General features: G+C 44.4%; 1 protein-coding gene across 6 annotated transcripts in view; it reads left to right on the top strand.

The window, feature by feature from the left end:
- The window catches only part of LOC129858439 (UDP-N-acetylglucosamine--peptide N-acetylglucosaminyltransferase 110 kDa subunit), a 38,719-nt gene that overhangs the window by 4,463 nt on the left and 11,383 nt on the right, over nt 1-22,873 (top strand). For 2 of the 6 annotated variants that reach the window (XM_055927657.1, XM_055927661.1), the window contains exons 5-16: nt 3,055-3,171; nt 3,869-3,948; nt 9,154-9,364; nt 9,942-10,082; nt 12,742-12,842; nt 12,993-13,146; nt 13,397-13,498; nt 13,733-13,930; nt 14,531-14,689; nt 15,009-15,098; nt 15,273-15,398; nt 20,254-20,424. In XM_055927657.1, coding sequence (XP_055783632.1) covers nt 3,055-3,171; nt 3,869-3,948; nt 9,154-9,364; nt 9,942-10,082; nt 12,742-12,842; nt 12,993-13,146; nt 13,397-13,498; nt 13,733-13,930; nt 14,531-14,689; nt 15,009-15,098; nt 15,273-15,398; nt 20,254-20,424 — 1,650 coding nt within the window. The remainder of the gene's footprint in view (nt 1-3,054; nt 3,172-3,868; nt 3,949-9,153; nt 9,365-9,941; nt 10,083-12,741; nt 12,843-12,992; nt 13,147-13,396; nt 13,499-13,732; nt 13,931-14,530; nt 14,690-15,008; nt 15,099-15,272; nt 15,399-20,253; nt 20,425-22,873) is intronic. The other 4 variants (XM_055927660.1, XM_055927662.1, XM_055927658.1 and 1 more) reach the window with 3 other exon arrangements.

Here is a 22,873-nt window from a genome sequence, read left to right as displayed (position 1 = left end):
ATTGGTAGCAGTAATTATGGTTCTGATATGGATATTTTATAAACTCGTAAAACAATAAAAAATAAACAACGGTGGTTTTGGAGGGATAATGCTGGCTCGGTCTTGGAAGGATAAATGAACTGATGAAGTTAGTTAATCTCTTTGCAATGCAAAAGATAAGATGGCCTCTAACCAAACCACATGACTCCAGTTATTTAACAACAAATGGACCACCCCACCACCCAATCCAGTTGTACCACAACCCCTACCCATGCAGATTTGCAAGTCGTCTTGTATCTTATGGGGCGCTCTCTGACCCCTTTATCTACTCTTAAGCCATTTTATGTCTATCCATCTCCCTGATATGATATCTATACCTTCCCTGGGTTGGGTGAAAGCTGGAGTTGACATCTTGCTAGGTGACCTGGTGCCAGGCCATCTTATTTGGTGCTAGAAGGGGCAGGAGCTCCAGAGAGCTGCCAGCTCATTGCCGGGCCAGCCCCCCTGCACTGTTGCTCCTTCCCCCCGCGCGCTCGCTAGGGCTGGTGGAGTGTGCGCGCTAAGAGCTGCCTTCCTGACACACTAGCTACGCCCCAAGCTGACAGCTCCCTGCTGTCTTAGAGTGGGTGAATAGAATAGTCAGGACTGTACCACGTTTTCATACTGTCACACACACCCCTCCTTACAAGAGCCTAGTAGTACGGTCCGATGCTGCGTCAGGCAGACAGCTCACAAACTGCACTCCGCCACCCGCGTTCAGTTGGCTTGGTTAGAGAGAAACACGCATGCGCAGCAACCAGCGCTGACCTCTTTATTTCAGAGCTACCTATGGAGGCTTCTAGATGCCCAAACATTACACACCGAGGCTTTTCTTCTCACTCCCCATTGGCCAGGAATCAAGCACAACAGGACAAAGAAAAAGCCAAGCATATAATTTAAAAAAAAAACTTTTTGAAGAAGAGGTTGAAGGAAGCGTATGCTATGACCATATTATTCCCAAAGAAATGTGATCAGTTCATTTGATGAAGATCAAGCTAGTTATCCTCCCTCCTTTCGCCTAGCTTGGCCATACTATTAATATTATGAAACGCATTATCAAAGCCTTTCTTCCCTCCTGCCCCCCCCACCCTGAAACATCATTATTTTTCTTAGAAAATACAATAAGCGTTGCATGAGTGTAAACAGCAGGTTGTCTTTTGTAGTGCTTTTTTTTAAAGGACGTTTTAATTACTTTCCATGTGAGAATTTAAAAAATAATTGTGTATTGTTTTGCGAACTTTTACTAACGCTCTTGTTTTATTTTGTCTCTTGGGTTTTTTCCACGACTGATGATGTTATTTAGAAGGTTGTTTCAGGTGGGTGATGACATTACTCCTGCTACCGTACCCTAGGTGCCCTGGCTGAAACACGGATCACTAGGGCAGCATCAGTCCTCAACCACCAGCTGCTGAGGCTGCCGCCCGCTCCTCTGACAAACAATATGGTAACGGGTTTGTAACTGCCAGCAAGAGAGAAACCATGAACTACTACGTTATGCCTGAGCAAGAAGCTCCTCTGTCTTGTGGCTTACTCTGAAGAGCAGAGAAACAAAACAAGAAAAGTTAAACAAACAAAAACAATACAAAAAGAAGTACAGTAAGCATTCCTTTTTTAAATGTCTTAAATTACCATAACGGCCAAAACGTATACATCAGTAAATAAAATAAAAACATTACAAAAATGAAAGCAATTAGCGGGGAAACAGATAAAATCCTGAGTAAGAACCCTCTAACTTGTTGTCCTGTTGATTTAGTTTTTTTCCTTCTTGGTTTTGGAGTTGCGGCGTTCTGCGGGTGATGCAGACAATGCGCTGTGAGTGTGCAGTAACGCAGGGGCTGCGCAGCGAACAAGGCAACCAGGGCCAAAAAAGCGTCAGGCACAAAGCTCCCCCCCCTCCTCCCCCCCGGCCTGCTGGGTACAGACCCCTCCTCCCCCCGACGCCCTCTGTCAGCCTGGCACCCAGCGTACCCCCAGCCTCCCAAGAGGACACCATTGGCTTGCTTAAACAACTCCTCTATTTCCCCATTGCCCTGCAGAACAGCCCCTGGGCTCTGGTGGTAGATCAACTCTCCTATCCTCCTCTTAGGGCATCAGACACTTGGCCGTCTTGATGCCCCTTAACTTCCAAAACTCCCCTTCTCTATATTCCCCCTCTATCTAACCATCGAACCAGCTTCTTGGCTGCGGTCTCCACGTCCTCTAACCCCAACCCCGTCCCCTGCCACTCGTTGGTCCTGAAAGGCACTGTGAGTACAGAGTGGCAGTCTAGGTAAGCTGGGCGTCTCCCGGGGCTTAGGGTCTGCAGCCAGTCCGCAACGCGGCCGGGTTCAGCGAGCGCAGCGGCGGCAAACATCGACCTCTTGTTGCTAAGCAGCAGCACGGTCGGCAGTGGCGGTGTGCGTGGTGATGTGATTGTAGCCAAACACACACCTAGGACATGCCCCGCCCACGTAGCTTTTTGTGCGCACGCATTACAGGGACCTCCACCTGCACGCAGCACCCGCCATTCAAGGTTGTGAGATACCACTAGTTAATATAGTCAGCTATCAAATAGACTGCAACCAAAATAGAAGTTACTGGTTGTGTTATGAATTTGAATATCATTTAGGTATTTCCCTTCACATTAGCGGCTTATTATCGTCTGTACATTACATAGTAAAGCAGAAAAGGCTAGTCAACGTTTCTGTTCCTCATCTTGTGAGAAAGAGGCCATGATAACTGCAGAATGTCGGTCTGCGTGTGGGTGCTGGTTGGATCTGCGCAGCGTAGGAATAAGCAAGGCAGCTTAGCGCCGCAGATTTCAGCGCAGGCGAGCCCATGCTGCACACTCACTTTTTGCTTTAGTTGAGAACGGTCACTAATTCTGTTTCCTCTATCCCTTTTTGTTTTTCTTCCTGTTTTATTCTCTTCATATCTTTATTTTATTTGACAACCTTTCCTCCTACCACCTCTATCACGGCTCCCCCTCTTCTTTTCCTCTACCACTGCTCTTCCTCTCCTCCTCTTCCTCTGGTTTTGATTGTTAACCCATTGAAGGCGTGTTACCTGAAGGCTATTGAGACTCAGCCCAACTTTGCGGTGGCTTGGAGCAACCTGGGTTGTGTGTTCAACGCCCAGGGAGAGATATGGTTGGCCATACACCACTTTGAGAAGGTAAGACTTCGACAGAGCCGATGATGTAAAAACAAAAGACAGACCAGGATAGTCTAGTCTGACTGACTAAGGGTTCATGTCTGGGCTGAAACGTTTGATAATTCACAAACAATACTATTCATGTCTGGGAATGTTTTTAAGTACAGTCCTAGTAGAGTGTACACTGGTGAACAGGGGAAGAACGGTACACAGTACAGGGGATTTTTGGCTAAACAAAATAAGACCAGTGTTGGCTATATTCAATCACAAATCAATCTGGTTTAATACAAGTTGAAACAGGAGCAGAGGAAATGTCTAACTTGGCCTTCGACCAGAGATGCCCCTTATCCTACTTGTACAGAACCACTAAGCCAAAACAACGTCAGCTGCTAGCTACACAATCAGTGTTCCACAGAATACAACAACAATCCGTGTCCTTGGACCTGCAGTCTGGCGTCAGGCCCTATCAACAGATATGAGTAACATCCAGAATCGCATCTAGTGACCAACCTGTGACATAAATGGAACGCTTGAAATCATGTGAATTACATAATGGGAACATGTATAAATATTCAAGGCATTTTGTTAATTACGCTTAACTGAATATTAACTTAAATAGTCCACATTACAACTGGTGTTTGGAGGAAATGTTTAACACTTCTACTACAGTATATCCTGTTCGTTGTGTATGATGTATGGATTTATGGGTATTTGTCAGGCTGTGACTCTGGATCCCAACTTCCTGGATGCCTACATCAACTTGGGCAACGTTCTGAAAGAGGCTCGCATCTTTGACAGGTCAGTGACTGTTCCCATGGTATAACCAGTTAAACCTGAAGACGCTCCCTTGTTCATGTCATTTATAATTCTAATCATCCTAATTTCACCTGGTGAGTCTTAGGCTAGTAATAGGCTCTGTGTTCCAAACAGCACCCTATTCCCTGTGTAGTGCACTACTCTTGACAAGGGCCAATAGGCTCCAGTCAAAAATTGCACTATATAAGGAATAGGGTGCCGTTTTGGACGTAGCCTAGGTTTGACGCTCTGACACCTTGTAATTACATGTGAAGAAAGTCAAACACACAGAATCATGCATATGAAAGTAGCAGCAGCAGTATATATATGTGTGTTTTAATATATATATATATATAATTTAATATAGATGGATGGATAGTATAAATTGTACATAATCTGACTTTCTGTCGTTTTTATTTAAAGCTACAATATATGTAACTCTGGGCGACCTGACCATGTTCACACAGAAATGTGAGTTATAGATCTGTCATTCTCATTGAAAGCAAGTCTAAGAAGCGTTAGATCTACAGTGGCTTGTGAAAGTATTCACCCCCCCCCCCTTGGCATTTTTCCTATTTTGTTGCCTTACAACCTGGAATTAAAATAGATTTTCGGGGGGGGTTGTATCATTTGATTTACACAACATGCCTACCACTTTGAAGATGCAAAATATTTTTTCTTGTGAAACAAGAAGACAAAACAGAACTTGACCGTGCATAACTATTCACCCCCCCCCCCCTCCTCATTTTACAACTGTGACCTGGCCAAGTTAAAGCAAAGCAGTGGGACAGAAACAACAACACAGAGTTAGATCTACGGGGAGTTCTAGGGAGTTTTTCATAGCCACCGTGCTTCTACACCTGCATTCTAGCTGTTTGGGGTTTTAGGCTGGGTCTCTGTACAGCACTTCGAGATATTAGCTGATGTACGAAGGGCTTGTCAAAATAAACTTGATTGATTACACATGGAATTAACAAGCGTACGGTCAGTAACACAATAGAAAAAATGAGTGTATACAGTGTGTGCAAATGGCATGAGGAGGTAAGGCAATAAATAGGCCACAGTAGCAAGTAATTACAATATAGAAAATTAACACTGGAGTGATAGATGTGCAGATGAAGATGTGCAAGTAGAATACTGGTGTGCAAAAGAGCAGAAAAGTAAATCAAAAATGGTATGGGGATGAGGTAGGTAGATTGGATGGGCTATTTACAGATGGGCTATGTACAGCTGCAGCGATCAATTAGCTGCTCGGATAGCTGGTGTTTAAAGTTAGTGAGGGAAATATAAGTCTCCAGCGTTTAAAAATTCAAATTAAAAGCTGTTTTAGAACCTGTTGGTGTCGGACTTGATGCACCAGTACTGTTGACTGCTGCAGAAGCAGAAAGAACAGTCTATGGCTTGGGTGGTTGGAGTCTTGAAAGATTTTCCAGGCCTTTCTTTCACATCACCTGATGTAGAGGTCCTGGATGGCAGGGAGTTTGGACCTAGTGATGTACTGGGCTGTCCGCACCACCCTCTAGCGCCATGCGATCAAGGGTGGTGCTGTTGCCATACCACGCAGTGATGCAGCCAGTCAAGATGCTCTCAATGGTGCAGCTGTAGCACTTTTTGAGGGCCCGTGCCAAACTCTTTCAACCTCCTGAGGGGGAAGAGGTGTTTTCGTGCCGTCTTCACGACTGCGTGTTTGTGTACCATTTTTTTGGGACGCCGAGGAACTTGAAGTTCTCGCCCTGCTCCACTGCAACCCTGTCGGTGTGGATTGGAGCGCCCCCCCCCCCCCTGTTTCCGGTAGTCAACAATCAGCTCGTTTGTCTTACTGACATTGAGGGAGAGGTTGTTTTTCCTGCCCCACACTGCCAGGTCACTGACCACCTTCCTGTAAGCTGTCTCATATTGTTGCTGGTGATCAGGACTACCACAGTCGTGTTGTCTGCAAACTTGATGATGGTGTTGGAGTCGTGCGTAGCCATGCAGTCGTGGGTGAAGAGGGAGTACAGAAGGGGACTAAGCACACACCCATGTGGGGACCCCGTGTTGCAGGCTAGGGTGGCAGAGGTGATGTTGCATACCCTCACCACTTGGGGTCAGCCCTTCAGGAAGTCGAGGGGGAGGTGAGTTGCAGAGGGAGGTGTCCAGTCCCAGTGTCCTAAGATTGATGACGAGCTTGGAGGGGACAATGGTGTTGAACGCTGAGCTGTAGTCAATGAACTGCATTCTCACATGGCTACATTTACATTTAAGTCATTTAGCAGACGCTCTTATCCAGAGCGACTTACAAATTGGAAAGTTCATACATATTCATCCTGGTCCCCCCGTGGGGAATGAACCCACAACCCTGGCGTTGCAAGCGCCATGCTCTACCAACTGAGCCACACGGGACCACTAGGCTATTCCTCTTATCTAGGTGGGTGAAGGGCAGTGTTGAGTACAATTGACATTGTGTTGTCTATGCATCTGTTAGGGCGGTATGCAAATTGGAGTGGGTCTGGGATGATGGAGTTGATGTGTTCCATAACCAGCCTCTTTAAGCACTTCATGATTGCTGATGAGTGCTACAGGGTGGTAGTCGTTATGGCATGAAGCCTTGAAGTTCTTACGAACAGGAATGATGGTGGTCATCATAAAACATGTGGGGATTACAGACTGGGACAAGGAGATGTTGAAAATGACAGTGAATATACCTGCCAGTTCTTCGCATGCTCTGAGAACGCGTCCTGGAATACCATCGGGCCTTGTGGGTATTGACCTACTATTAAAGACTATTCACGTCTGCCTCAGTGAGATTACCCAAGATTCTGGGTCAGTGGCGGTTCTCACACCCAGCACAATGTTATTGTCAAAGCGTGCATAAAATGCATTGAGTTTGTCTGGTAGAGGCGTTTCGTTGGGCAGATCACGGCTGAGTCTTCCTTTGTAATCCGTAATGGACTGTAGCCCCTGTCACATGGGGGCTTCGGCACCTGTGTAATATGATTCCACCTTATTCCTATTGTCCTTTTGCCCGTTTGACTCTACGGAGGTCATAGCGGGACTTCTTGTTCCTGTTCTCAGGCGTAGCCTCATGGTTGTCTGCGATAACCCTGTGTCGTTTAGTTTAGCGCCGACCTCTGTGTTTAATCCAGGGCTTTTGATTGGTGAAGCAGCGAGCCTTAACTGTGAGGACAACGTTGCCGATGCATTTCCTAATGAAGCCAGTGACAGTTGGTTAGCTCACCGACATTATCGGTGGGAACCCCGAAACATATTCCAATCGGCGCAAGCAAAGCAGTCCTGTAGCATAGTCTCTGCTGATTCTGGAGACCATTTCTCAACTGAACGAGTTACTGGTAATTTACTGTTTTGAGCTTCTGCTTGTAAACAGGAAGCAGGACTATGGAGTCATGATCTGATTTGGCGGATGAGGGAGTGCCTTGTATGCTTGCTTGTGAGTAGAATGACGATGGTCTAGGCCTTTATTTCCCTTAGTGGTGAGGAAGACATTGATGGAAGCTGGATATTGCGTGTCTTAATGATGCAGAATTGAAATTGCCGGCAACTAGAAAAGCAGCCTCTGGATATATTTTTCCTTCTTGGTTATAGCCTCTTACAGCCTGCCTGTTATTTTTCCTCTCTTGAGGTGGAATGTTTACAACAGTCACGATGACAACTGAAAACTCACTCGTGAGGTAAAAGGTTGGCATTTGACCATGCATTCCAAGACTGGTAAACAATGGGGTCGACGCTTCCACCGTGCTCGAGTCAGGACACCAGTTGTTGATGAAGAGGGGGAGGGAATGGATCTTTTCCGAGAGCCATGTTTCAAAAGAGCAGAGAATATTGCCGTTTCTAGAGTCCCGTTGGTAGCAAATCCACGATCAAGTGACTAGTAGAATTGAGGGAAAGGGTTGCTGGCTCTCCCATCGCCTTAATCTCGCCAGTTGTTCCTCTCTAGCCTCTAACGTCTGTTTCTTCTTGGTTTGCCCAAAAATTGGGTTGGAATTACAGGGCAGATGAGTTAAAGTGTAAGCTGGAATTGCGCTATCTGCCGATCTGATGTTCAAATTTGTCGGTTTATAAGAAATCATAGCGGATACATTTAAAAAATGTTTTTTATTCAAAATGGTGAAGTTGGATGGTAGCCACCCAGTACACCGCCGCCTTAACAAATACTTATTATACGGGAAACCTGACGAGAAACTACAGCTCAGTAGTACTAGTACCACTCTACTCTCCTCTACACATCACCAGTACCACTCTACTCTCCTCTACACATCACCAGTACCACTCTTTACTCACCTCTACACATCACCAGTACCACTCTACTCTCCTCTACACATCACCAGTACCACTCTACTCTCCTCTACACATCACCAGTACCACTCTACTCTCCTCTACACATCACCAGTACCACTCTACTCTCCTCTACACATCACCAGTACCACTCTACTCTCCTCTACACATCACCAGTACCACTCTTTACTCTCCTCTACACATCACCAGTACCACTCTTTACTCTCCTCTACACATCACCAGTACCACTCTTTACTCTCCTCTACACATCACCAGTACCACTCTTTACTCTCCTCTACACATCACCAGTACCACTCTACTCTCCTCTACACATCACCAGTACCACTCTTTACTCTCCTCTACACATCACCAGTACCACTCTTTACTCTCCTCTACACATCACCAGTACCACTCTCCTCTACACATCACCAGTACCACTCTCCTCTACACATCACCAGTACCACTCTCCTCTACACATCACCAGTACCACTCTACTCTCCTCTACACATCACCAGTACCACTCTACTCTCCTCTACACATCACCAGTACCACTCTTTACTCTCCTCTACACATCACCAGTACCACTCTTTACTCTCCTCTACACATCACCAGTACCACTCTTTACTCTCCTCTACACATCACCAGTACCACTCTTTACTTTCCTCTACACATCACCAGTACCACTCTTTACTCTCCTCTACACATCACCAGTACCACTCTTTACTCTCCTCTACACATCACCAGTACCACTCTTTACTCTCCTCTACACATCACCAGTACCACTCTTTACTATCCTCTACACATCACCAGTACCACTCTTTACTCTCCTCTCTGTATCCATGCAGAGCAGTGCTGGGCTACCTGAGTCCTCAGCCTTTAGTACTTACTATTACTACTAGCGTTTACCCACCCTTCTCTCTTTTTCCAACCGTTCAGAGCGGTGGCTGGCTACCTGCGTGCCCTCAGCCTGAGCCCCAACCACGCCGTCGTCCACGGCAACCTGGCGTGCGTCTACTACGAGCAGGGTCTAATCGACCTGGCCATCGACACGTACCGCCGCGCCATCGAGCTGCAGCCCCACTTCCCTGACGCCTACTGTAACCTGGCCAACGCCCTCAAGGAGAAGGGCAATGTAAGGAAGAACACGGTGTGTGTGTCCAAGCAGTGAGAGACTGCTCCGTTATTCTGCATCCCAACTGCCAGTGTGAGAGTCATGACGGTCCCAGCAGGCCGCAGCAGTTGTCTGTCTGTGCCCTGTGCATGCCATGCCTGTCGTGCATTCCTTGACCTAATTTAGGAGAAGGGGAGGGTGTGTTTTCTCCACATATACAGAGAGGGGATCAGATTGGGTGTGGTTAGATAGATATACATGACACCCTGGTCATCATGCTGGTCTGTTTCATGATTGTTGATAGGCCATCCCTTTAAACACTGCTCCAGACAGAAAGATTATTTTGGGAAGTGCAAGTATCCCATGTTCAGCTACAAACAGGGTTGCCGATATGGGTTCCAGCTTTCAGTTAGCAGTGTTTGTGTAGCTGTTGTCTCTGTTGGGGTCTCCCTTTCTATTGGCCCTGTCTGGGCCTTGGCGTCTGTCTGTATGTTTTTCTGTGTGAGGGTGTCTGCCTGTGTCTGAGTGTTTGTCTTTATCTGTGAATGTGTGTGTCTGTTTGAAAGCGTGAGTGTGGTTTTAACCGTGTGTGGTTTAACCCCGTCTCTCCCAGGTATCAGAGGCTGAGGAGTGTTACAACACGGCCCTGCGTCTGTGTCCCACCCACGCAGACTCTCTCAACAACCTGGCCAACATCAAGAGGGAGCAGGGCAACATCGAGGACGCCGTCCAGCTCTACAGGAAAGCACTGGAGGTGAGACGGATAACCATAACTATGGCAAAATGCTCATAGATATCATTGAAAGTAGCATTGAAAAGTTTCTCTTCCTCCCCTTCTCTTACCTGGCATAATGGGTTTAAGGAATTCTGTTTACAGGCCCTTGTTTTTTTCCCACCACAATCTTAATCACGTCAGCTCAGTGTTGTCTTTAAGGAAGTGTAATTTCATGATTTTGGTGGTGACTGAACAATTGTTTGTTTTTGTAGGTGTTTGCAGCGGCCCACTCTAACCTGGCCAGTGTCCTGTTATATGTATTCTAACCTGCAGGGTGTCCACTCACTGCCCAGAGTGGGTGAAAAACGTGCTTTCGTGATGAAATTTCACTTCCTTATGTTATAAAATACATTTTACCAAGACAAATGATTATTCATGTTCTGAATCGTTCAGCGAGGTCTTTCTCGAACATAGTGCCTTCGGAAAGTATTCAGACCTCTTGTCTTCCACATTTTGTTACGTTACAGCCTTATTCTAAAATTGATCCTCATCAATCTATACACAATAACCCATAATGACAAAGCAAAAACAGGTTTTTAGACATTTTTGCACATTTATTACAAATATAAAACGCATACCTTATTTACAGGGCTCCCGAGTGGCGCAGCGTCTCAGTGCTAGAGGCATCACTACAGACACCCTGGTTCGATTCCAGACTGCATCACAACCAGACGAGATTGGGCGTCCCATAGGGCGGCGCACAATTGGCCCAGCGTCGTCCGCGTTTAGCAGGTGTAGGCCGTCATTGTAAATAAGAATTTGTTCTTAACTGACTTACCTAGTTAAAGGTTCAACCGTTTTTATTTGTTTTTTTTTACATAAGTATTCAGATCCTTTGCTATGAAACTCTAAATAGAGCTCAGGTGCATCCTGTTTCCATTGATCATCCTTGATGTTTCTACAACTTGATTGGAGTCCACCTGTGGTAAATTCAATTGATTGGACATTTATTTGGAAAGGCACACACCTGTCTATAGAAGGTCCCACTGTTGACAGTCAGAGCAAAAACCAAGCCATGAGGTCAAAGGAATTGTCCATAGAGCTCCGAGACAGGATTGTGTCGAGGCACAGATCTGGGGAAGGGTACCAACAAATTTCTGCAGCATTGAATGTCCCCAAGAACAGTGGACTGATAATTGAAGTTTGTAACCACCAAGACTCTTCCTAGAGTTGGCCGCCTGGCCCAACTGAGCAATCGGGGGATAAGGGCCTTGGTCAGGGAGGTGACCAAGAACCTGATGGTCACTCTGACAGAGCTCCAGAGTTCCTCTGTGGAGAATGGAGAACCTTCCAGAAGGACAACCATCTCTGTAGCCCTCCACCAATCAGGCCTTTATGGTAGAGTGGCCAGACGGAAGCCACTCCTCGGTAAAAGGCACATGACAGCCCACTTGGAGTATGCCAAAGGGCACCTAACCAAGATTGAACTCTTTGGCCTGAATGTCAAGCGTCACCTCTGGAGGGAACCTGGCACCATCCCTATGGTGGTGGCAGCATCATGCTTGGGGATGTTTTCCAGCTGCAGGGACTGGGACACAAGTCAGGATCGAGGCGAAGATGAGCAGAGCGAAGTACAGAGAGTTCCTTGATGAAATCCTGCTCCAGAGTCCTCAGGACCTCAGACTGGGGCGAAGGTTTACCTTCCAACAGGACAAAGACACTAAGCACACAGCTAAGACAACACAGGCGTGGCTTCGGGACAAGTCTCAATGTCCTTAATTGGCCCAGCCAGAGCCTGGACTTGGAGACTCAAGGCTGTAATCGCTGCCAAAGGTGCTTCAACAAAGTATTGAGTAAAGGGTCTGAATACTTATGTTAATGTAATATTTCTGTTTTTTATTTTTAATGAATTTGCTAAAATACGTTTTTGCTTTGTCGTTATGGGGTGTAGATTTGAGGGGGGGGGGGGAAACCATTTAATCTCTTTTAGAATATGGCTGTAATGTAACAAAATGAGGGGTCTGAATACTTTCCAAATGCACTGTGTAATTAACATCATATCCAAGAAGTTGGATTTTGTAACGTAATACATCTGATAATAAGCACTTAGCTCTGACAGCGGTGCCGGTTTCTCACCGCAACTTTTGAGAGTTTTACGTTTTTTTGGTCGTCTTCAGTTGTTTCCGCAGGTCACAAAAAGCTACATTTATGACACGGGCCGAGCTGAATTTGAAAGCCTTTCGTAAATCTAAATATTGGAATGTGCTCAGTGCTCCATTGACATCTCACATCATCAGATGCTTGTTTCTGTGAGAAATCTACTGAAAATAACAGGAATTTCGCATTAATATGAAACCCTATACTAAAATATGGAAATACACGTCTCAAATTTGACATTATCGTGCCTCATTTTATGTCCTGCAGATTTGATTAAAAAGGATGACCAGTTCAACAGTGAGCTGGCAGGTAGCCTTTATTCTGGACAGAATCCAGACTAGCTGATGCCGTTTCCCAGATTTAATTATTATTATTTTTTTAACCACTTTTTCCTCTGGCCTTGATTTAGTCACCCTGTCTGGCCATCCTACAAGGGTGAAAACTCCAATTACTTTTGAACGGATTATGATAGAGACACATATTGGTCAAATTGTGTATTAGATTGGGCACCCTATAACCTGTGTGTGGTTGGTGTCTTCAGGTGTTTCCAGAGTTTGCAGCGGCCCACTCTAACCTGGCGAGCGTTCTGCAGCAGCAGGGGAAACTCCAGGAAGCCCTCATGCACTACAAAGAGGCCATCAGGTCAGCAGACACACACCCTCTCTCTGTCTCGCTCTCTCTTTCATCTCGTGGTTTGATATTCAAAAGATACACTTTTAGGGCCGGTGTTTCAAGGTACTAAATCTAGTTGCTAGATTGGCGTCCTACTGAATTGTTTCTGTCTCTCTGTAGAATCAGCCCTACGTTTGCTGATGCCTACTCCAACATGGGCAACACTCTGAAGGAGATGCAGGATGTCCAGGGAGCTCTGCAGTGTTACACCAGAGCCATCCAGATCAACCCTGCCTTCGCTGACGCTCACTCTAACCTGGCCTCCATACACAAGGTGACTTTCATCTGCCATGTCTGTTATAACCCACAATCCTAAATCAACTCCTATCAGACCTACAGAAGTGCAGTTAAGTTAATTTGGGATTGGTATTACTCCTTCTGTCACTAATATTCCGCAGGGCCAAATTCACCTATGCTCTGCAATTAGTTATTTAATTAATGAAAATATTAAAATGCATGTGTTTTATAAAGGAAGTTGTCTTTATGATTCCATTATTATAATATGTTAATCTCCCTACCCCCAGGACTCTGGTAACATCCCAGAAGCCATTGCGTCTTACCGTACTGCCCTGAAACTGAAGCCTGACTTCCCTGATGCCTACTGCAACCTGGCACACTGCCTGCAGGTACACACACGTCTCCTGTGCCAAGTTACTGCAGATACACTTGAAGCCAAATCCTGATTTGAGACTCAATTGTAACTTGAGTATAAATCATGTATTGATGTGAGACATTACCAGAGAAAAGCCAAGTAAGGCCCAAGAGTTACTGCTCCTGTATTACGTTTCTCTGATTTTACATTTCAGACTGCCTCACAAACATCTCTCTCACAAACACACAACTGTCTCCTCTCTCACTAGATTGTGTGTGACTGGACAGACTATGATGAGCGTATGAAGAAGCTGGTGAGCATCGTGGCTGACCAGTTAGATAAGAACCGGCTGCCCTCGGTGCACCCCCACCACAGCATGCTGTACCCACTCTCTCACGGCTTCCGCAAGGCCATCGCTGAGAGGCACGGCAACCTCTGTCTGGACAAGGTACAGGCCCTCATCAAAGCAAGTACAGTATTGACCTTTTATTCAGGTGAAAGTTGGGCTGGGGTGCTTGCATGGTAAACGGTAAGGCGGGGTGGCTTGGAAGTTACTCGTCTGGTACATTTTAAGGAAACGTATTAGGCCCGTAGTCTTTTATTTAGTTAGAAATAAACCGAAAAAAGCAGCCTTGGGGGGCAGAAGGTTGTTGGGCTGCTTGCAGGGTAAAGAGGTTGGTTCAGTCATAGATGGGTTAAGATGAGTTTGGTTTGTGTGGTTAGTTAGGACAGGTTCAGGCTAGTTGTAACTGTGTTATGGACGAGTGATCTGGTTTTAATCTGTCTTATCTAGTTGGACCACCTGAAAGTAGCTAGGTTTAAGGTCATTATCTGACAGGCTATGATGTTCCAATGTCCATACTAGCAATCGTTCAAAGTAGGATACTAGTGTAGATTTGTTTGGAAGAGAGCCTTGGGTTATGTCTCAGATGGCACCCTTATCATTATATAGTGCCCTACATTTGGTTAAAAATAGTGCACTATATGGGGAATAGGGTGCAATTTGGGACACAGTTTATCAGCTGTGGTATAGTCTAACGGCACCCCCCCTCCCGTACCACCACAGATCAATGCGCTCCACAAGCCGGCCTTTGAATACCCCAAGGACCTGAAGGCCAGCGCGGGCCGTCTGAGGGTGGGATATGTCAGCTCTGACTTCGGGAACCACCCTACCTCCCACCTCATGCAGTCCATCCCCGGCATGCACAGCTCTGAGAAGTTTGAGGTGAGGGGTTTCTTACTGTTGTCTCATTACCACTAGAGATGTTGTCAGGCAGATTGGCAACGACCAGTGATTTCACGTTAACTGATGTGTTTGCATACCCGGATTTGATTGTCATTTCAACAAATGTTTAATTCTCAATGAGACCTAACTGAATAAATAATGGATTAGCAAATTAATTTGAGTGGCCAAACAGTACATAAAAAAAAAAATAATAATAATCTTAAATTGAGATATAACAGCCATACTATACTGGCCGTGCATCTGTTCTAACAGTTGGTTGTAACATGGTTATAACATGTCTGGTTGTTTCCCTCCCCAGGTGTTCTGCTATGCACTGAGCCCAGATGACAACACCAACTTTAGGGTTAAAGTGGTAGCCGAGGCCAATCACTTCACTGATCTGTCCCAGGTGAGTTAACGCAGATGGAGAACTGAATCTAAGTACTTTAGAAGCAGCTTAATTTTCTCTTCCCCATTTCCTCTATACTGTAGAACATAGAGCCACTCTGAAGCCACATTCAACACTTGAGAGTACAGATTTTTAAATCCTCCATCTCCACTCCTCCTGTCTGTCCTCTGTCAGCTCCCGTGTAACGGTAAGGCAGCAGACAGGATCCATCAGGATGGACTCCACATCCTGGTCAACATGAACGGCTATACCAAAGGAGCCCGCAACGAGCTGTTTGCCCTGCGCCCCGCTCCCATCCAGGTGAGAGAACCAGGCTTTATTTGGCCATGTTAGTTTCTTATAAATTGTTGTTAGTTATTCATTTTACCCCACTAGAAAATTGACGTAGGCATCCAAAGGTTTGTATCCAGAGGCACAGGACTGATAGTGACTGGCCACTGGTTTGGCAAGAATACCTGGTTTGTCATAAAGTCAGTGCTAAGTGATACTTCTGTGTCCCCTGTTTAGTGGCTTGGCTACCAGAGGTACAGGGATGTAGTGCTGCTGTGGAGTGGGGGAGTGCCGCTCCCTCACCACTTTTTTTATTATTTTTTTTATTTGAGAATGCATGGCGCTGTTAAAATATTTCAGAAAAATTATATTTAATTACCAGTGAAATTTCAGGAAAATTTATAAAATGACCATTGCAATAGATATGTAGGCTATAAGGGTCTATGGGTAGGAAAATGATGGTTTCTTCTGTCTGGCGGTGGTGCGAGTGTTTAACTGTGTGTGCAGAGGCACGTCGGTCGGAGGCTTGACCACTTTGAGTGGGCCAAATCTGACATGACCAGCCACAGACAGAACTCTACCAGGGGTTGCTAAAACGTCTGTCCTCAAAGTGTCATGGACTTGGGGCTCATGTACAACGCACTTTAACTCGCCATACTGTCCGAGTCCTTAGCTTACAAAAAACGCACGACTTCTATTGCGTATGCAGACAAACTGATCCACTGCATGAATCTGAACCTGAAATCGGCCCTAATTAATCTGCCATTCCGATTAATCGGTCGACCTCTAGAACACGCCCCTAAGCACACACCCAAGACAACGCAGGAGTGGCTCCGGGACAAATCTCTGGATGTCCTTGAGTGGCCCAGCCAGAGCCCAGACTTGAACCCGATCGAACATCTCTGGAGAGACCTGAAAATAGCTGTGCAGCGACGCTCCCCATCCAACCTGACAGAGCTTGAGAGGATCTGCAGAGAGGAATGTAAGAAACTCCCCAAATACAGGTGTGACAACCTTGTAGCGTCATATCCAAGAAGACTCAAGTCTGTAATCGCTGCCAAAGGTGCTTCAACAAAGTACTAGGATCTGAATAATCACTTTTATTTTTTTCATTAGCAAAAAAAATCTCACCCTGTTTTTTCTTTGTCCATTATGGGGTATTGTGTGTAGATTGAGGGGGAGAAATGATTTAATACATTTTAGAATAAGGTTACTGTAACCAAATGTGAAAAAGGTCAAGTAGTCTGAATATTTTCTGGAGGCTCTTTACAGCGCAGAAATAAAAAAGTGATATTTTTCCACATTGTTCTCATAAATTACCATCCAAATGCCCAATTGTCAAAAACACGCTTCAAATAGTGAATTCTTACAATGTGACAATTTATTTCAAATGTTATCTGTGGAATTATCAGCCGATGTCGGTAAAAGGCCAATGTCTTCCTATATATCAGTCAGGCTCTGCTTTGTTATGATTATTACAAATAGAAAATTATCACTTCTCACGATGGTGCTCGTTTAGTAGGCCTAAAGTTAGATCAAAGCTGAATCGATGTCTTGCAAAGATCACAGAATGATTCATTTGTGTGTTACATAGCCTAACAGAACAGAATACAATGGCATACACTGTTACGCCATAAACACCTCAGTCATTTCTTATCCGAAGCTGAATAGGCAAAAAAACAATCCTCATGCAACCAAAACTCAACAGCGTGCACCACAGAACAGTGAGCTAGATGTTTCGCTGGATGTATACATCTGAAGCATCCGGTTGGCATTTCCACTCCCCACCAAACATGGTAATGAGGAAGCCCAGTGGCCGGCAGTGGGAGAAGATGGAGTGAGATGGATTTTTGGCCCAACATTCTGCAAATGTCCCATTTTTTTTTTTTATTAAATTGTTTTTCTCAATATGGTTTTCTGTTTCCAAATCTAGAATCTTTGAGTGGAGTAAGTTTTGTAGACTGTCAAAGTTTCCAAAAATTCTGTTTAGGAGCGTCAGGGCGAATTGAGTTATTGCACATGCACACTTCACAGATTAGGTGTTCCCTAACAGCAATATGCTACAACGTGCCAATAGGATCTTGCTAACGCATGCTTGATTCTGCCCACCTCGTTGCTTGTTCTGCCCACTGATTAATTTGCTCCTGTTGGAAATGTCAGACCACAACCTCTCTTGGGTTAGTTATAAAAAATATTTTACATGTTCCTGTAGGCAGGATATACTGAGTGTACAAAACATTAAAAACGCCTTAATATTGAGTTACACCCCCTTTTGCACTCATAACTGCCTCAATTTGTCGGGGCATGGACTCTACAAGGTGTCAAGCATCCACAGGTACGCTGGTCCATGTTGACTCCAATGCTTCCCACAGTTGTGTCAAGTTGGCTGGATGTCCTTTGGGGGTTGGACCATTCTTGATACAAACAGGAAACTGTTGAGTGTGGAAAAACCCAGCAGCGTTGCAGTTCTTGACACAAACCGGTATGCCTGGCACCTACTACCATCCCACATTCAAAGGAATTTAAATATTTTGTCTTGCCCTTTTACCCTCTGAATGGCACACATACCATCAAGGTCTCCATTATCTCAAGGCTTAAACATCCTTCTTTAACCTGTCTCCCTTCCCTGCCTTAATCTACACCCAAGTGGATTTAACAAGGGACATCATTAAGGAACCATAGCTTTTACCTGGTCAGTCTGTCATAGAGGTGTTCGTAATGTTTTGTACACTGTATGCTTTGAAACAAATTAGGCCTATAAGTGTAGTAGTTAACACCATCTGCTTTAATTTGCTCATGAAACAGTAATTCAACAAGATCTAACTGCATATCCCCATGAAAGTGATTGAGATCAAATGATTGGCAGATGTGCAGTAAGAATGTGATAAAGGCTCAATCCTGATTGATAGTGACGATGGCCTATTTGGAAAATAGGTATGCCTAATTCTGTGTTTTGGAGGTATTTAAAAAAAGAAAAGAGAAAAATGTTCCTTATACAAAAAAATCCTATCAAATTGTATTGGTCACGTACACATATTTAGCAGACGGTATTGGTCACGTACACATATTTAGCAGACGGTATTGGTCACGTACACATATTTAGCAGACGGTATTGGTCACGTACACATATTTAGCAGACGGTATTGGTCACGTACACATATTTAGCAGATGGTATTGGTCACGTACACATATTTAGCAGATGGTATTGGTCACGTACACATATTTAGCAGACGGTATTGGTCACGTACACATATTTAGCAGACGGTATTGGTCACGTACACATATTTAGCAGACGGTATTGGTCACGTACACATATTTAGCAGACGGTATTGGTCACGTACACATATTTAGCAGACGGTATTGGTCACGTACACATATTTAGCAGACGGTATTGGTCACGTACACATATTTAGCAGACGGTATTGGTCACGTACACATATTTAGCAGACGGTATTGGTCACGTACACATATTTAGCAGACGGTATTGGTCACGTACACATATTTAGCAGATGGTATTGGTCACGTACACATATTTAGCAGATGGTATTGGTCACGTACACATATTTAGCAGACGGTATTGGTCACGTACACATATTTAGCAGACGGTATTGGTCACGTACACATATTTAGCAGATGGTATTGGTCACGTACACATATTTAGCAGACGGTATTGGTCACGTACACATATTTAGCAGACGGTATTGGTCACGTACACATATTTAGCAGATGGTATTGGTCACGTACACATATTTAGCAGACGGTATTGGTCACGTACACATATTTAGCAGATGGTATTGGTCACGTACACATATTTAGCAGATGGTATTGGTCACGTACACATATTTAGCAGACGGTATTGGTCACGTACACATATTTAGCAGACGGTATTGGTCACGTACACATATTTAGCAGATGGTATTGGTCACGTACACATATTTAGCAGACGGTATTGGTCACGTACACATATTTAGCAGATGGTATTGCGGGTGTAGCGAAGTGCTTGTGTTCCTAGCTCCAACAGTGCAGTAAATTAACAAGTCACAACAATACACACATCTAAAATAATGGAATTAAGAAATATATAAATATTAGGACGAGTAATGTCGGATTGGCATTGACTACAGTAGAATATAATACAGTATAAATGAGATGAGTAAAGCTATATGTAAACATTATTAAAGTGAATAGTGTTACATTAAAGTGGCCAGTGGTTCCATGTCTATAGGGCAGCAGCCTCTAAGGTACAGGGTTGAGTAACCGGCTAGTAATGGCTATTTAAATAGTCTGATGGCCTTGAGGTAGAAGCTGTTTTTTAGTCTCTCGGTCCCAGCTGTGATGCACCTGTACTGACCTCGCCTTCTGGATGGTAGCGGGGTGAACAGGCCGTGGCTCGGGTGGTTGATGGTCTTTATGATATCTTTGGCCTTCCTGTAGCATCGGGTGCTGTCGGTGTCCTGGAGGGCAGGTAGTTTGCCCCCAATGATGCGTTGGGCAGATCGCACCACCCTCTGGAGAGCCTTGCGGTTGTGTACGGTGCAGTTGCCGTACCAGGCGGGGATACAGTCTGACAGGATGCTCTCAACTGTGCATCTGAAAGTTTGTGAGTCTTAGGGACCAAGTCAAATTTCTTCAGCCTCCGGAGGTGCTGTTGTGCCTTCAACACACTGTCTGTCTGGGTGGACTATTTCAGATCGTCAGTGATGTGAATGTTTTGTCATATGTCTATTCTACAGTAATATTCAATAGGCTACATCTGTCGGTACAAACTTTGATTGAGAAATTATGACGTCATAAATGGTGTACGCTCCTCACCCCACAAAAAAATGTGCATAATTCATGTCCAAATAAAGTTCACACTGCCAACTGTTCTCTCTCCCCTTCACAGTGTATGTGGCTGGGCTACCCGGGGACCAGCGGAGCTCCCTTCATGGACTACATTGTGTCAGACAAGGAGACGTCCCCCTTCGAGGTGGCAGAGCAGTACTCTGAGAAACTAGCCTACATGCCACACACCTTCTTCATTGGAGACCACGCTAACATGTTCCCCCACCTCAAGGTAAGATTCCTGTTTATCCAGTAAACAAAGGTTTGTTGACGTGTGGCTTGATTGAACCATATTATGCAGCTAATGTACAATGATTGGTGGAAATTGCAAGCCATCTTCTTGTTTTGCTGTAATGAATCAGTTTTATGTGTTAATTTTGCATTTTGAATGTTTTGTGCGGAAATCTGATTTGCATAATATTTTTAAGGTAGAGATGTTGTTGTTTTTTGCATTGGATGCGTCTCAATCCACCGCATCCGCCTGTTTCGCACTTCCGTATCGGTGATCGAAGGCGACCCAGCTAGAGCGGTGTTTGTCAGACCATGAGACATCCCAAAAAATCAGTCTTATCACAAAATCGTCTGTAGCGTCCGAATAGTTTGGGCTGTACATTAATATGACCCCTCTGTGGTGACACTCGTGAACACATACATGTTGGTTGTTTTGCTCTAGGACGCTCACAGGCCTCACACAACTCGTCTGATGGTCCCCTGTGTTAGGTTCGAATTTTTCAGAGTAGATAACTCAAGGACACTAGAGAAGCTTAACCAAGTTGAATTATTCACAAAGGGTCGACAAAGCTGTAATTCAGACAAAGACATGTTTTCACCACTACAAGTATATAAACTTCAATTTAGAGACTCTTCTTTCTCTCCAAACCTTACATTTTATGGTTCCACGGGAAGAGGGTAATTGGGTAATGATCTGACCTCAACCCTTCCTTCGCCTAATCCACAGATGTCCATCCTCTTCCCTTATAGCGATCCTGGGACCACCTCCCGTCCATCCAACACATTCCAAAGCCATCTGTCTTTTTACAGAGAACCATTAACGTCTGATGTAAAAACCAGTCTCTTCCACTCCTTTATATACTATGCTTCTGATCTATCGTGTCTCTGGTATATCAATGTTCAAAGTTTACCCCGACTCCAACACCCGGTACAAGTTGAAAAATGAAGTATATATGGAGACTGTTTAGTACCAAAAAATAAGGGGTTAAATACATGTATAAAACTGAAACAAATGTTCCATGTACGGAATCTGCTATTAAATGTGTTTGTATGGGCTAAATTAAGGCCAAATTAATAAAAGATTGTAAGTATTTTTGGGTACTTCACAGGGTCTTTAAAATTTCAAATCACATAGTGAGTCGATCCTGTGACCTTCTTTAAACAATTCCATAGAGCTTAGTAGAACCCCCTCCCCCGGCTTAGACTGTTTAGTGATGAAAATAAGGGGTTGTTTGTCTGTCCTATATATCTCAGAACAGACGTTCTTTTGATTTTGATTGTCCATCGTCTATGTAGTGAATCTGTTATTCAATGCGTTTGTATGGGCACATTTTTTTTGTTAGCATTTAGCTATGTGATGTCGCTATTAGTTTGTGGTAATATTTGCAGAATGGGCTATTCTTGCCTTTTTTTAGCTCACCCTCGTGTGCTATGCCGGTAATACCGTAATTCGCGGGATGAGAGAAGGACGGTATGAAGATGTAAACATCTGGATACTGCCCATCCTAGCTGCTATTTGTATAGAAAGCAGTTCTCTAGAAACTACCTCCCTTTTTATTGGAAATCCAGACACCATCAGACTCGCTCTTGTTAGCAGTTGATGTTATTCTTCAATTAAACAGACGCCAAAGCAAATCAGGGAGAGAGATTGATTTGTTCTCTTTGAATAAACCCTAGTAGTTATGCTGGGAAGTAGATGATCGATGTTCATTCTTCCCTGTCCTCAATGATTCTCCACAGAACAAAGTGACAGGATGTAATTTTATAACCCCTAGCCTGTGGTTGACCAATTTAGAATTCCTTGCAGTAAAATTGGGCCAATGACCAAATAACAAGTATCCTGTTTCAGGCTCAATGTATAGAACATTCGAACCAATGAAAACTTGCCACGTGTAGCGATGAGTCCAGGACTGAAACCTTTTACACAGATTCTAACTAGATGTTGAATTGAAAAACAACTATTTCCATTAATTCTCTATTAACCTCTAGTCCTCTGCGTTGTGTATTATCTTAAAATATTCTTACACTCAAGACTTTCTGGTTCTAGAGGTTCCTCTGGTATCAGAGTCTGGGAAGATTGTTTTGTTATTGTGACCCTAGCGCATGGAATGACCTGCAGGCCACTGAGTCTTGACTCTCTGGTCTTGAAAAGTTAGTTTGGGACTTTTATGAGGAATGTGGTGGAGAACTGCACTTGTTTAGATTGATGTGAAACGTTACGCCTCTTTTGAATTAGATTTGTTGAAATGTGAAAGAGTAAATTGATAGTGTTTTGAGACTGATCCTGTTGATTAATTGTTCCCAGGGGACTCTTGAAAATGACTCTGGAGAGAGAGAAAAAATGTTTAAAAATGTGCCTTTGATCTGAAAGAAAAAAGGCAAGCTTTTGATGAATGAAAAATGTCTGCTTTTTAGATCTACGACCCTGACTTGGTTTCTTAGAACGACAC

Source organism: Salvelinus fontinalis, chromosome 6 (assembly GCF_029448725.1).
Source record: "Salvelinus fontinalis isolate EN_2023a chromosome 6, ASM2944872v1, whole genome shotgun sequence".
In the NCBI taxonomy this organism is placed as follows: domain Eukaryota; kingdom Metazoa; phylum Chordata; class Actinopteri; order Salmoniformes; family Salmonidae; genus Salvelinus; species Salvelinus fontinalis.
This window is presented reverse-complemented; position numbering and strand designations above follow the sequence as displayed.